Source organism: Molothrus aeneus, chromosome 5 (assembly GCF_037042795.1).
Source record: "Molothrus aeneus isolate 106 chromosome 5, BPBGC_Maene_1.0, whole genome shotgun sequence".
Lineage (NCBI taxonomy): Eukaryota > Metazoa > Chordata > Aves > Passeriformes > Icteridae > Molothrus > Molothrus aeneus.
Window position 1 is genome coordinate 17,172,838 of NC_089650.1, and position 16,413 is coordinate 17,189,250.

General features: G+C 44.4%; 1 protein-coding gene across 1 annotated transcript; it reads right to left on the minus strand.

The window, feature by feature from the left end:
* Nucleotides 1-192: 192 nt before the first annotated feature.
* PRDM4 (PR/SET domain 4) lies at nucleotides 193-15,984 on the minus strand. Its single transcript, XM_066551092.1, has 11 exons — nucleotides 15,883-15,984; nucleotides 14,226-14,359; nucleotides 13,397-13,582; nucleotides 10,611-11,405; nucleotides 7,768-7,917; nucleotides 6,439-6,557; nucleotides 5,611-5,696; nucleotides 4,546-4,673; nucleotides 3,670-3,984; nucleotides 2,361-2,529; nucleotides 193-1,340 (listed from the first exon to the last, which is right to left on the minus strand). The coding sequence occupies exons 1-11, from the start codon at nucleotides 15,891-15,893 to the stop codon at nucleotides 1,031-1,033; spliced, it is 2,403 nt and encodes an 800-aa protein (XP_066407189.1). The 5' UTR covers nucleotides 15,894-15,984; the 3' UTR covers nucleotides 193-1,030.
* Between the last annotated feature and the right edge of the window lie 429 nt (nucleotides 15,985-16,413).

The following is a 16,413-nucleotide window of genomic DNA, read 5'->3' on the forward strand; positions in this document are numbered from 1 at the left end:
AGCTGAATCTTCTTTTGCAGCACAGCCAGAGGAGTGACACAGCAAATCAGAGTTCATGGAGGTGCTCCTACACATACCATGTCCCAGGAAAGCCTGGGAGAGGCAGATGATTAAAAGGTATTATTTCTCTTAGCATCATTATCAGAAATAGAAACATTCTTTTTCAGCATATGTAAATATTTAAAAAGAACATTAGAGAAGAGCCACATTTTTAATTATTTTAAAAGAACAACCAAATGTAATAATCTTCATTCCATAAATAGTATTAGCAGCAAACTTCCACTCGTTCTTGGTGGTAAAAGGTTTACAGCACAAGAAGTAACATATACTGTAAACACTGCCTGATCGTCTGTAAGCCCCTTCCTTACTGAGTCCATACAGTCTTTTATCTCTTCACCTGCTTCCGTGGGCTGTGAACTTGAGGGAGAAGAGGGGATAAGTGTTCTCCAAAAACCAATGTCTGATTTTCTGTAGTGGGATACTTTGTATGGAAGTGCTGATTTCACTGGCCTTTTTTTTTTAACCAAAAGGTTTTGTTTTAAGAAGGAAACCTGAGCATTGAGAAGTCTTTGCTTTGTGCCAAACCCCATCCTTCAGTTAAAAAGTTCCACCACCATTTTTTCCTTGTTGCTCTTCATGTCACACCTTGGGCAGTTAAGGACAGTTGGCTTACAGGTCACTGCAATCCCTCAGCTACAGTTCTGGTTCGTGGCTCTTTGCTCAAAGGGCTATGTGAGGTGTGTCACGCATCCTGGCACTGGATGGATTAATCTGAGTGATTTGGAGAAGTATGCACAGCGTGTGTGAAAGAAATCTTGCCTCACATTTCCTTCTTAGCAACTCTTCACTCGTACGTGCATGGTCCAGTCTTGTTCAGTGTTCTGGCTACAGATTATATTAAGTGGTGGTAGTGTGGAGACAAAAACAGAAGGAAAACTCCTCACCTGACATACACTGGTGACTGGGGAAACAAGGAAGAGGATTTTTTCCTTCCCTACTAGTAATATCCAAGAAAGTTTCCCTCTCTTCTTCATTTGTGTCCAGAGAGAACATCACCTGTTGAATAGACGCCATTGTTAATCCTAGAGTCTTCAGTCCTCATAGTGTCTATTAATTCCTCCTCTGAATCCTCCTCCTCTTCCTCCTCTGGAGCTGAGAGACTGGATGTGGGGCCTTTACATATTTTTAAATGTCGAGTGAGGTGGTATTTGGTTAGATAAGCCTTGGAGCATTTTTCACAGACATAGTCCCTCTTTCCTTCATGTGAATTGAGATGCTTTTTCAGGTGATTTGTCCTCAGAAACAGTTTGTCACACTTGGGGCACTTGATCTGCCGTTCTCTGCAAGACACAAAAAAGTGAGTTTGCTCCTGCCACAAGACAGCTGGTATTAAAATGCTGATTAAGGTCCACATTCTAGCAAGGACACAGATATCACCCTTGATGAAAAGGTCAGTTTCCTTCCCACCCTACATAAAGGCAGGTGGGGAGGAGGCAGGGAAGAACAAGTAACGAAACAAGGCTCCTGCATTTTAACAACCCTTGGTCTGTAAATGTAGAGGAGCTTACCAGACTGCAACACATTCTGTAATGACACTGCAAAATACCTCCCAGCAGCAGGTAGGTAGGAACAAGCAGCAGAGCGAGTCTGTGTTTCTGTCTGCCTCTCTCTCACTCATCTGGCTGCACTACACTGGCTCCTAGGCAGCATGACAGAAGCAGCAAGGGATTCCAAGTGAGTATAAAAACCAGATGCTGAAAATGAAATAAGCAAAGGGACTAGCTTTGGCAAGCAGCTTTTAAGGAGGACCTTGGCTTGGGAATAAATGTACAGGATGGAGAGATTCTCAGAGCAAAAGACCTGGCCTTGCAGAGGGCTGTGGGTAGGAATCTGCCTACAGGAGGAGCGGAAGAGCAAGCATGTGAGTGAGACCTGCAGGGAGGAGAGGGCTGGGAAGGGGAGGAAAGGGCTGGGAAGGGTGGCACCACACCCCTACAGCAAACAGGTGGAGTTCACTAACAGGGTCCTCGGTGACAATAGCACAGAGAAGTTTGTCTTTTTTGGTCACATTGGGATAGGGAAACAGTTCTCAGCAAATAATGAAATATAAATCAAACAACCCCTCTTTCTCTTCAAAATTATGAACACTCCAGACTGCCATTTCACAACACAAGGAGCACACTTTGAATTTACTGTGTCATGGAAATACTGCAGACACTAGAACTGACTTCTCTGTCATTTCATAGGATGAACCCACCTATGCTCCCTAGGCCAAACTATTTGCAAACTGGAGATTCTGTCTTGGGCTCTTCATTATTTCTTGCACTGGCCAGTCCAACAGCTCCTGTGAAGTCACTTACTGTGTGTGAGTGAGGACGTGCTGCTTGAGGTCCTGCCTGCGCATGAAGAGCTTCTCGCAGTAATCGCACTTGAGGTTCTTCTCCCCGGTGTGAATGACCATGTGCGACTCCAGGTGAGCCTTCTGCGTGAACGATTTGTCACAGAGGGTGCAGCGATAATTCTTCTGACCTAGGAGTACACAGGGACACCCACAGATTAACACTTGGTGTCCCAAAAAATGCAGTAAGCAAACAACCCTGACCATTGCTGAAAAATTAAATTTTACCGTGACGAAAGGCAGATTTTTTGTGAACAGGACTTGTTTTCTCCTGCAGTTCCTTCAGACTCAGCATAAAGGCCTACTTGGTTCCAATCTATATTTAGCTATGCAAAAAACCTGACAGCTGACTTCATCATTCCCAAAGCTTTTCATCCTGTACTCCATGCCCCCAATGCCACAATACTGTTTCAAACCACTGATGCACTAGTGTGATGCACCTTTCTGCACTTCATCCTAAACACTGCTGCTTGTTTCTCCAGTGCTTGCGGTCAGCCAGCCTTTTTTGTGAGGTGGGGTTTGTGCTTCTTGTCCACACCAACTGTGCCTCCTTGTTCTGGATTTCAAAACACCCCCAGCAGCTCTGCACATTTTCCACCAAGAGATTCAGGCAAACACTTAAAAAGACTAGTCTTATCCAAGATGAATTCTTCAGTAAAAACAATGGTAGCTTCCTTTGTAACAGTAACCATGGTAACCATCTAGTTACTGTACATTAGTACATCCCTATCCTCACTGATTTCCCACAGGAATTGTATCTGATGCCTTACTGGAGCCCAACCACATCTGATGCACTGCATTGCTTTTGTCTGCAAAAACAAGTTCTCTTACCTAACAAATACACAGGTACAAATGTCAGTGGCCCTTTGAAAACTTCTATGTTTTATCCCATTTTTCAACTTATCAGTACTTCTGTTATTCTTTGCCAAAAATAGCTTAAAACCCCAGCATGTTACTGAATTCAGACTAAGTTTGAATACCACTTGAATCCCACCCCACTGAGTATTCTGTGGTTGTGTATACAACATTAATATTTCATCAGTCCATTAAAATGCCCGGCTATTGAGCCTACAGCTTCCTATGCTTGACTTGAGAGCACTTCACTCCCAGTTTATTTCTTTTCTAGCTTTGTAATTAGAATTTTGTGATTTCCCAATAAGGAATAGTGAAAAAAAAGAAAGAGGCAAAAATACCCACACTGTCTACTGGCCTGTAACTTGACCTTCACCCTCTCCCCTGTCCTCACACAGGCATCTGTAGAAAGCCCTCACCTGTGTGGATCTTGAGGTGTGTCCGTAAGTTGCTTGGATCGCTGAAAGCTTTGCTACAGAAATCGCACTTGTGTGGCTTCATGCCCATGTGCCCCATGAAGTGCACGTGCAGCTTGGAAGGGGAGATGAAAGCCTGGGGACACATGGAGCACTTCCACTTCCTCTCCTTGCCATGGCCTGGCCCGTGGCTGCTGCTGTTCCCCTGACTGGGGAGGTGGTTGTGAATATGGCTGCTCAAATGGGCCTTGAAGTCCGCATAGGAAGCACATTCCTTCCCGCAGTGGCAGATGTGCATGTCTGGATGCTCAGGGACACCTTTGGGCACAAAAACATCACTTGTACTGAGGCACAGTAAAGCCTAACAGAGCTTGAACAAGGACCACTTTAACATTTAGTCTGTGGTAGCAAAAGCCAGGTGCAGAGATTTTCACCTTTGTTCTCTTCTTTCACCTTTGTCTGATGTTGCCTTCCAGCTGTTTCAGGTAGGTCATTTAAAATGTTTTGAGGGGCCAAACTCTGGAACAGTTTTGAGCACAGCTCACCCAAATCTAAATTATCACAATCCCAGCTGGGGGAGGATAGGACCATCTTCAGCTCCAAAACTCCCTTAGCCCTGGATGAACAAAATACTACTTTTCTTCAAAAAAAAATCTTCAAAATCTTTTACTCCTGATCAGTGGAATTACGTAGGGAAATATTTCTTTTAAATTATGGTACTCTGTAGTAATGAAATGTTAAAGGAAACTATGACATGCACCAATGGGAACTGAGAAGGAACATAATGCAGTCCCAAGTCACAGAGCCGAGAGATGGCACTGAAAGGGATTTCAAGCTGGATACTCCCTACAAAGCCAAGAAAAAAGAGCTCTTACTTACCAAGCTGTCGTGCATAGTCCCGACTGTAATAGAAGAGAAGCTCGTGTTCAGGGGGGATGTCCCGAGAGGTGCAGAAGTAAATTTTTCCATCATGAGGATAAGCTACCAGGTTCTGCTCTTCCCGGTTCCTACAGCAATAACAACAGCTAAGGAAAAAAGCCCTTCCAAATTAATGCCTTTTGGGGGAGAGGAGAGGGAGAGAGAGGGAGAGGGATGGAAAAGAAAAAAGGGAAAAGAAAAGATTCCTATAAAAAGGTAATAGGAACATCAGTGCTTTTCAGCGTATTATAAAAACTTGTATGTCTGTCACTTCTGTCCTTCTTTATTAAAGGAAAGAAAAACTAGACCTTGAGAGCCGATATCCTCCACCAAATTATGTGTTTCTAACAACACTTCTGAGAAAATGATCAATAGATATTTGAGTGGGCTGAGAGAAATGAGTTTATGATCTCCTAAGAAACTACAAAAATCTATGTATTTTTAATACACGTAGATTCATTTACATAGATATATCCCTTAAGAAATAGAGAATGCATGATGGAAAAAATATCAGTAATGTCTTGAAGTAACATTATCTTTAAAAAGTCCTCTTGAGGACCAGTTCCAAGACGTGGTCATTTATCTTTTGAAGCAATATCTTGCATATGTTTGTTCCCAGTATCTGAAACCAGCAAAAGGTCTGCCCCACTGCAGTGGGAGATTAAACATTACAGTTCTTGACTCCTGCATATAGGAACAATGAAATGGAACTGCAGGAGAAACCTACTTTGTGTCACAGAGAAATAAGAAAAGTTCAGCCTTCTCAGTGGACCATGGATGGAGCAATACTTAGGCCAGCCTGGATAGTTTTCATCATAGACTGAAAGGGACAGGTCTCACAAGCTGTGGGGCTTGGAATTTGGCCAAAATAACTCAGGGACACTTTGTAAATAAAGTATTAAAATCAAAAGGACAATCAAGGTCAACTTAAGTTGAATGAAGGTCAACCTTCATTCTCCAGTACAGCTTTCTATGAGCCTGCAGCTCAGACTCAAAGCTCCTTAGCACAGTCCAGGTGGCTCTCACCTGGCTTTGCGTACGAACATCATCCAGTTACATTCATTTTCATCAGCTGTGATGACACAGAACTCCAGGACACCATTGTGATAGATCTACCAGGAAAGACAAATGCAACCTTAGGACAAAATACGGCAATAAATGCAGTGAAAGCCAGCTTCTTTCTTTAATAGAGGATGTGTTTACCTAGAATAAGTCAGGAAGTCTCCATTGCCTCTGCCAACATCACAGCCCTGTTTTCACTCCTTACTTTCCTCTTCACACAGGCACCTTGACCTCTGTTACCCAGGAGGCCAGAAAACGTGTTTATCAGCATATTTCTCACCTTTACCTTCCAGCAGAAATGCATTTGGCTGCATTTCTTACAAACCGAGTCTTGTGAATAACAAAATCTGGGCAAACAGTACATGCTTTATTTATATAGGTCAGATTTACTTTCTGAAAATTAAATGATGGGGAAAAGAAAGCTTTAAATTTACTTTCCTAAAACAAATCATTCATCACCTGGGGGAACTTTCAATGAACAGAGATACAAAACAAACAAACAAGTGCTGCCTAGTAATCCATACACAATCTCTGTGGCAACTCCACACAAATACTGAAACCACATACAGCCCTTTAAAAGAGAAGGCATTAAAGAAGCTTATTGCTCTTCAGGACTGACTACCAGCATACTGCAAGGTATACAGCTCTGCTGTGCTGATACTAAGAATTAAACAATTAAACTGCATTACTTTTGACTTTTGGCCAAGATGATAATGTTAATGTTGCTGTCATGTGGTAGCTTTCACCAGATAAAGGCATGCTGCAGGCTCTGTGAGCTGTAACACCACTGACCTTCCAGATGTGACTGGCTGCTTTGTCTGTCCAGTCGGCCACCTCCAGAGAATGGCTCTGCTGCCCGATCAAAGGTCCGAAACAAGTCCTCACAGGAATGGTTTCTCGTGTCCACACACCTATCATTAGAAGACCATAATCTGAAGAAATCAATCATTTAAATAATTAATCATGCATAATAAAGAAGTGGGAGGCTTATGAGATAATGCTCCAGAGGTAATATCTATGCATAAGATCATCAAAGCTTCTACTTCACATGTGAAACACACCTATGGCAGAGACAAGAACCACCACCACCACATGACACTAATGGGAGCCACTTTGGTGTCATTACCAATATTTATTTGGTCAAAAGCAAGTAATTTATTTTTCAGTAAGCTATAAAACTAACATCCTAGCCACTTGTACCAATTAAAGGTCTCATGGCACTTTCTGCAGAAGCAGAAAATACTAGTTTCAGTAACTACATTTTGCCTACCTAATCCCCAGGAATTTCCAGAATTGTTGCTGGGCATTGTTAAGCAGCTTCTGCATTTCTCCCCAGAGGCAGCTGTATTTCTGTCATGGGCAGAGGGATTCCTGCATGTATATTATTTATTATTAAGCATTTATATATATATATATATATATATATATATATATAGGTCTACATGAATACACTGAATAGCTTTTAGGAATAAACTGGAAACTAGTGCAGCTTGAAAAGAACAGTTGTCATCTACTCTCAACAAGTAGCATCACTAAACAAGCCAATAATCACATTCTTCTCTAGCCTTCAGATCCTTAGGGTACTGCACTGTACTCTTCGATTTCCAGGTGACACTGACGTGAAATACAGTAACAAGGTCCACATCCAGTGGCAAGGTCACAGTCTACATGCCAAATGTAAATGAAGGGGGGGGGAAAAACAGAGGCACTTGTGATCAATACTCCAATGAGTGCACCCAGAAGGTAGCAAACCAAGTTCATGAACAAGCAGACAGAATTCTCCTCTATGACTTCTAATTGTCAGCTTCCACTGCAATTGCTGCATTGTTTTCTAATCAAAGCTGTGCCTGGGCTGTTTATCACGATAAAAAAAACCCCATACCTTGCTTGACCTTAAGAAGTGCCACACTGTGGCAGCAGCCCTATGGTATAGCTGAAGTCTAAGCAGTAACCAGACCACAAGGAGCTCATGGATAATATAAGTCAGGATGATTACAGAAGAGGGAAGCATCTCTCTCTTGTGGTGTTTCTTTCCCACATTAATCTCCCCACGGTTTTGGATTTCAGCAGTGAGTGTATTTTAAAGTGCTGCAGGGAAGTGCCCAGTAATGTGATCCTTACCCGCTTCAGCTCCCATGATGGACTGCCGGAGGAGCAGCTGCTTCGGGAGGGAGAGCCTGGCTCGGCTCTCGATTGGGCTGTCAGGGACAAAGGTGACAGGCCCGTGGTCCGGGCAGTCTGATGGATACGCCTTGTCACACAGCGTGCACCCTGCAGAGACAGGAGGGGACAGCAGGCACGAAAAACATGTCACAGCTCCTACAGTGCAATCAGCTCCCTACCAATGTGCTTCAGCTCAGCTCCTGCCAAAGGCTGCTTCTGTCATGTTCAACTTGTCCACTTAACAGCTTTTACTCAGAAGAATATGGACCATGTTCTTACAGTCAGGTGGGCACTGACATACATGTCAGTTTCTATCCAATTCAGATCAAATGTGAGGATCTCCACCTACTTTTCTGATGGTAAATTGATGACCTAGACTCCAGATTATCCCTACAGGGGAATCTAGTAACGGTACAGAGCCTACTCTTCATCAAAGCTACTGCAAAATGAATGATAACCTCCCCAGTGCTGGTGATGGAGGAGCAAATTTCACTCTGATCACACGTGAAATCACCTCTACTGGGAAAAATCTACAACTAACAAAACCAAACATATTCTAACTGGTTATGTTTTTGGAATTAAGCAGAAGCACTTCTTGCATGTAGAACCTCAAGGATATCCATGCAAATGAACCAGTAAGGTCGTCCTTCTAAAATTTTCTGAACATGTACCACAAATCCTCAACCTCCATTTAAATTCAATGTGTAAATCACAGCAGCAAAAACCTGACCTCACTGCTGCTTTTGAAGGTCTCACTGCAGCAAACCCATGCAGGGTGAGTATGCCACTGAATGCAACAAAAACAAAAGTCCATGAAGAATCAGTAGCATCGCTTTCCTAATCTGTGATTCAGCAGAAGTACTGTTATAAAAGAAATCAGTGAAAGTCTTCAGTCTAATAAATCTGAGGAAAAGTACAGCATAAAATGCTCTCTATAGCATTACAATTTCATCTAGAAAAAGGATGTCATTTTAATTCTCTGTGGATGGAACAACCAACACCTGCTCAGCAGCCACTCTCCTGATAAATAATTATTCTTCTTCTGAAGAAAGGTGTTCAGGTAATTAATCAGGATGTCCGTGAAGACTCTCTTTGGCCTCTTGATGACCCAGCTCCCGTATAAAAGACCTATCACAGAAGTAGCCTTCAGCAGGCCCAGACAGCAGTTCCATCCTTACATGCTTTAAGATATTTTCCAGATACTTCCTTGATATACCAGGGTACCAGAATTTGAACTCATATAAAATACAGTTTGAGCAACTACACATTAACAGATAGGTAAGTACTCAAAAAATTATTAGGTAGAGGCTGTGTAAGCATTATTCCATGTGCACAGGTGACATGCAGGAGTAAAGCAACAACGAGTGAGACCTGAGTAATGAGAACCACTGTGTGGAAAAGCTGCTTTTAAGCATTGCCTGGCACACACCCACTATGGGTCTATGGACCAGCTCCAAGGAGAGGCAGAGGAAGAAAAGTTCTAGGCGTGGGATATTTCCACTTGGAGAAGTTCAACCATTCATACATTTTTAAGATGTTGGAAAACAAAAAATCTCACATTCGGCAGAAAGTTAAATATACTTTCCATTACTGTCCTTGCCAAATCATTAAAAACAGAAAATTAGTCATTATTTCTCTGATTTGGATACCCAGAATGGTCAACAAAGATGACCAAAAAAAGCGCTTCTTAAAAGCATTTGCAAACATTCAGGACTGTATAATTATTTGTTCAATATGCAACAGATGCTTGTAGGAACCTCTGAGTGCATCAACTGTAAAATTCTTCCTCTAGGAGTTGTAAATTCATCATAGCTCTATGCCCACCTGATTTGAAGTTGTATTTTATCCCACAGAATGAAATCTTAACAAATTAATCCAAATGTCTGACTGACTAGACACTTTACACTAAACTGCATCTCTTCCCTTGCTAACCATGGCACTGTACCTTTCAATTTCTTAAAATATGTTCCGCAAGCAAAGCAAGCCATTTAGATCTGGCAGTTGTAGGGCCAGACTGGATGAAGAGCAGCACTCATCAATGCTACCACAGATAATAAAAATGAACATAAAAGCTGGCCCTTATGTTTCAGTGGCAGGAAGCCAGACATTCTGCAGGTGAAAGTGCAAATCTCTCTCCCAGCAAATGAGAACTTCTCAGTTCTCAAACACCACTCCTTGAAAGATAACAGGACTGGCAATACAAAACCCAGTGCTCCTTTTTTCCTACAAGATCTACTAACCTCTGGACTAAAGTCCTTTGATGAGAATAATTAGAAATATTATAAAGTTCCTTCCCTCTCTGCTCTTTTTTTCCTATTTAGAACAACACTTTCATGATGATTGTTCATGATGATATGAATTTAATATAAATTTTGCAAAATCATGTAATGTCATACTCAAAAATGACACCCATTTGATGGAAAGTATGGCCTGTGGTGGTATTTGTTGTGTATTTTAATGGGGCAAGAAGAGTCACTTGTGATGTGACTTTATAAAAACAGAAGTCTCATTGGAAAGGATAATAAGCATATCCACCAAATCAAGAGCTTCACCAAGATTCAGCTTCCAACATCATGGCAACATGAAAATGATACAAAGAGAATTATGCTAAAACATCCTCCTACGTCTCCTACTACTTCCAACTATTGTTGTTTCAAAACAGTTAATCTGGCACTGCAGATGTTTCAAATTTTGCACTTGTTAAATAACCATAAATCTTTAAGACTAGCAACCAGAGTCCAGCCACACCAAACAGCTACATGGCAAACCCTACCCCAAAAAAGCATGAAATGTCCACTCACATATGGTAAACAAGGTTGCCATGTTTTCCTTGTTGGAATTGGAGTCTTCCATTTGCAGAGATGATGGTACAAAGGCAAGATTGTCTGCAGACACATCGACATGGCTTGGCCCCATGGCTACTTCCTGACTTATGGAAGACACTGCCACAGGCTCCAGGCTGAGGCCCACTTCATGCAAGGCTACTGAGTCCAGGGAAGCGAGGTTGTGTGAGGTAGGGAGCGCCACACTCACGGAGTTGGTGCTCATGGCCACAGTATGAATGGGGTCATTTAGTGTGCTGTCCGATATCCCTGTCACCCGCCCAGCAATGTGGTCGGGCTCCATGACAACAGGGAGTTCCAAAGTGCTACCGTGAATGGGAATGACAGCGCTGTGTCCCACAGCGTCCGATGTCAAGTTACTGCCCACTGTGTCTACGGCTAAAGGTTCGTGGCTCCGGGAGCCATTTGGGATCTGCGTGTGATCCCCAGCTACATCATCCATTGTAAGCTCCTCTGTCATCCCATCTGTAGAGATGGGGCTGGTTACCCTGGAAACGCTCTCCATGGTGATTGTAGTATCCAGTGCTACCTCGTGGCTGTCACTAGGATGCAGATTTTGAGGACCGTGTGTGTTCACTGTGCGGGAGTCCATGGAGACAATCCCTGGTTCCAGCCCCACGGTCCCACTGGGCTGGTAGGGATCCAGGGCTGAGGGATTGTTGGAGACTGACAATGCTGGATTGCTGTCAACATTTATAGCGTTGGGATGGATGTACTGAGGTGGTGGTCTGTCAGCCAAGTAAGATAAGATACCTGATAGGAAGAGAGGGAGAAAAAGAAGGGAGTGAGATTACATCAGTTTTCAAATCTTGAATAAAAATCCGTTGAAGGATACACTGAGATCCTTGAAGACATGTTCTCTACATTATTTCCAATTCAAATCCACTAAAATGGATTCTAAAATATGGCTTACAAACACATGCCAGCCTAACACTCATCAAAGTACCACTTGACAACTAATTCAGAGTTTCCACCCAATAGAGCAAGTCTCTAGTTATTTCTCAAACTCTGAACACCCAGGTTCATGGCAGAATTCCACCTAGGCTGCTCAGTACAAAGATCAAATGAGAAAGAGGTTCTTCACATTTTAGGCTTAATTTTTCATTCCCAAAAAACAGCTCACGAGGATGAAGAACTGCTAGTGGAGTCTATAATTTGGTCATTCCTGGTTCATCTTTGCTAGAAACAGAAACAATTCTCCAGGACACATTATTTTTGCTTAGGTATTCAAGTTTTAACAATGACTGCTTCCTTCCTCTAATACTAAGTGGCATAACTGTTCAACTCAGAGGTCATCAATTGCAATTCTGAAGGACAAAGACAAGTTCTCTCACAGACTTCATGAGTCATCTGCTCTCTTTTCTAACACGAAAGCATGTTGTTTCTCCTAAAACAATAGTTTGGTTCCATTTAAATCAGAAACCCTACCATCTTTTCTGGTAGTTCTGGGAAGGTTCTCAACATCAAACAACCTTGAAACTTAAGATATGAAGAAACACTAAATTGTGTTTACATACTAAAAACAAACAAACAAAAATCTTCGGAAGAAATGCAACGGCACATTCAAGTAAACATTATTTCCAGCAGAGACAGAGGCAGATATTGCAGATTCTGCAAGATCTGACTCAGCATGTTTCTTTTTAGCCTTCAACTCTATGAGCCACTTGTTCCATAAGAGTTTTCCATTCAAATATGTTTGTTATTACAAGGATGCAAACACAGATACTCTTTCTGCAGCACAACAAGCCAAGAAATGAACAGTTTAATTTAATGAGCTGCATCAAATATTTCTGCTTGTAATGCTGCCTTGTGGCTTGAACACAGAGGATCCTTGATGGCAGCAAGATGACTGGCAGAAGAACTGTATAAAACATCACAGAAAGATTATTCCAGCTCAGAAAATGGCAAATACCTTTGGTCCTAGTGCACAGTCTCCTTGTCTACTGAGCAGCAGGCATGCAGTGCAGTAGGAAAGGTTACTCCTAAGCAGCTGGAAAGTTCAGCCATCAGTCAACAGGTAGCTGCAGGAGACCTGGGCTGCTAGTTTATTCCTAACCCAGGCTGAACCAACAATACCCAGTGAGTCACCTTGAAGAAGTTTAACTACCTCTTCCACCCTGCCAATCTTAGCTACCAAACAAAACCAGGAGTGCATTTAAAGTTTCAATGTCTGTGTTTTCACATACTGACATGTAAAATTCTACATTTATACTCCAAAGCATGTGTGAGAAAGCAATCAAGATAGAAGTCAGTGGCCTTTGGAAATCAACCTTGAAGAAAAATGAAGAAAAAATGTGCTATGGGTTAAATGGGTGGGAAAGTGCCCAACACCACAGCTGATGTCTTGCCCTCTTTGAGCTTTGAACTCCTGTAACCTCCCATTATGCACATATTAAATATTGCTTCAGACTACAGGACAAGAAAAATAGAAGCAACTTCCAAGCTACAAGCCGTTGGAGACAGAAACTGGGCATGCTTTGTTTTCTGTTAATCCTAAAATCAAAGCAGGTGGACCAATCAAAGGTTAGGTTTAAATAGAAAATGCCCTGCAATTCTTTTCATACACAAATATAGAAACAGATATCTGAAAATCAAAGTGTGTAAATGGCACAACAGTCTCCAGACAAACTCAAGGAAACAACAGCTCTGTCAAACTGTCAGTCATTCCTGCTTCAGGACAGAAACAGACAGCTCTTAAAACAGTTGCTCTTACTGTTCCCATCCATCAGCACCAGAGCACTTACCAGGTAGAATGTGTCTGAAATAGCTGCTCTCCAGGTGAGGGTATGGTGGTGGAGGTAGGGTATAGTTTCTCTCTGGTATACCACACATCACTCCTCGATCTCCAATACCCATTGGGAGCATCAGAGACAGAGCAGAGGGCAAAGAACTCAAGGACGGGCCCAGGTTTGGAATTGCAACAGGCAAGCCTGCAAAAGAAAATGCCCATTTAAATTCAACAGAACTCCCTGAGTTGATGAACACATGAGCTAACAAACAGATTACTAATTCCCCAGGAGTTCTTGCCCTAAGGAAATACAGCATGGCACTGTCCAAGTAAGGTGCCAGGCATCAAAAAAAGGATCAGTTATCACAGAAGTGAGAGGCATGCCTGAATATGGCTAGATCTTTTACATTTTATAGGCCTTGCTTTAATTTGACAATTGTAATGGACTTCTGTCTGTGCAGGCCCCTGGAAAGAAGAGCTATGAAAATAGTTCTGCTATACAAGTGATTTTTCACCTGAGAGAAATTAGACATAGATGAAGAGAGATTTTCAGCTACAGCCCTAATTTCAAAGAGTTCTGATACTACTCACCCACAGAGCAAATCACCCCCTTAAAACCAAATGAGGCTCCCACTAAAGCGTAAGCCTGACAAGCACTCGTGCCTTTTGCTTTGCCCACATAAGCAACTATTTATGGTTTCCCCTTCCCCAACTCTGCACCATTTCACTACCTATGGTATGACTTGCTATCAGAGCAGGCACTGCTGCCCAGTTAGGACCATTGCTGTGACAGCAGAACACAGAGCAGGAGCTACAATACCCCATGTGGGACCCTCCCCCATTACCTGGTGCTGGTATGGCGTTGTGAGTGGGTGACGCTGCCAAGCCCAAGTGACTTCCTGAGACTGGCAGGGCATTGCTCACAGAGGAGGAGGTCAGCTGGTCCATCCCTACAGGACTCAAGTTCATTTCGTTCATTCTGGAGACAAGGAACATAGAGGGGAGCAGGAAAAAGAAAGAGAACGCAATAGCATTCTTGATTACTAACTGTACTGTGGTGAGAAAAGGTTGAACAAACAAACTCAAAATCTGATATTGGCATATAAAAACTCTGCCTTAAAAAGCTAAGCATAAAACACATCAGCCACTCACACGGTCATCACATCATGATCAATACCTATTGATCATATTAGATAGCAATAATCAGGATTAAAAAACAGTTCAGAAAGACAAATCAGACCATAGCTTCTTCCTTGCTATCCAGAAAACAGTCTCACTCCTAGTAATAAAAGCAATTGTGATTAAACTATTGTAAAAACAGATCCATTTACAAGCTGAATGTCAGAAATACTCAGACAACAGCACCTGATTTATATTTCATGACTTCTGGACACCACATCCACATTCAAAATCTAAATTCTGGGAGGAAGATCACTTCAAACTGGTAACAGACACACAACCTCTAATTCCTCACCAGTTCAAACCAGGCCAATAGTGACAAGAGTTACCACCACAAAACAGCCATAGCAGTTTTAAAAGACTGCCTCAGTCAGGTACTACGTACTCCCATCACATTAAAAACTGGTACCATGGATGCCATCTTATTTCAGTGATCAACTGCACCGCTCAAGTGGGCACACACCATACAAGCAGCTGCAGGAACCGTCCAATACTCCAAACCTTCAGCCTTGGTAGAACCCATGTCAGCTTGGAGCACACATGTCCTTTGGGGTCTCAAGCTGCACATGCAGCCCAAACCACTCCGCAGGGATGGGGACACCATGGAGACACTGTCAAACTCTGCAAGCCGTGCCTAATCCAAGCCTGCCCACCCCGGCCCTCTTACCCCCACGCCAGGTCTGACCAGCAGCTCTTGGGGCCAGTCAAACCAGCTGCCCCCAGAGCAGCCACACACGCAACATGCTCCAGGCTGACCCAGGCCTCCCACATGGCCTTTGCCAGCAGCAGGCCCAAGCGCCGCAGTACTGATGGAGAGCTGGAGCTTGGGCTGCCGCTCCGGAAAGGAAGGGTACCACTCATGCAGGAAAAACGGCCGAATCTACCAAACTCATGCAAGTCACCAGCACAAGGTCTCAGCTTGGAAGGGGCCCGTAAGGAACATCGAGTCCACTGGCAGCTCCTCGCAGACTACCTGCCACCCGGGGGACTGAGCCGCAAGCGGAGTCGCCGACTTCCACCTCGGCTCTGCCCACCTTGGGCACCACGCACTGCCTACCGCCCCGCACGCCGCCAGGGACGGCTCTGCAGGGACGGGGCCGAGGGCTCCAGCTGCCCGGCGGGGCAGTGCATTTCATCCCCGGCTCAGGCGGCTGCTGAGGATGGCGATGCCCGAGGGAGGGAACCACCACCCTCGCCCCGGAGCCGAGCCTCGGGGCCTGCGGGAGGCGCCGAACGTTTGAGGAACCCCCTCCCCTGCTCGCCGTCTCGGCCGGGTGCGACCCGCGGTCCCGCCCGCCTCGCCCGGTGCCCCGCGGCGCTCACCTGGGGTGCATGGGGCCCGCCGGCGGAGCGCCCGCAGCCGCATCAGAGCCCTGCGCCCCGGTCCGTCGCCTGCCCCCGGCCCCGGCTCCGGCCTCGGACACAGCCCGGCCGCAACCGCCACCACCGCCGCCGCCGCCGCCGCCTCATGGGCGGGACCCGGGCGGCGCGGGCCCGGCGCGGGCGGGGGAGGCGGAGGGAGGCGGGGACGGCACAGGGAGGGGGCCGGGCCGCTTCCGCCGGCGAGTGCCAGAGCCAGGAAGCGGCGCCACGGCCCCGGGGCTCGGCTGCTCCGCGTCCCAAACCCTGCCCGATGCTTCCCGTGCCGCCTCTTCCAGAAGGGTGCGATGTTTACTCCGGTTTTCCACCCAGTATTCCCACACAATATTCCCAGCTGTCTCACTGCTTTCTCATTACACCCTCGTATCTGCTGTCATTAGAGGGTTGCGTTTTGTGTCCTCAGCCGTACCATCACCTCGTACGTGCCCAGCTGCCTCTTGGACATCGTCGTTCAATTACGGTTCATCATATGTG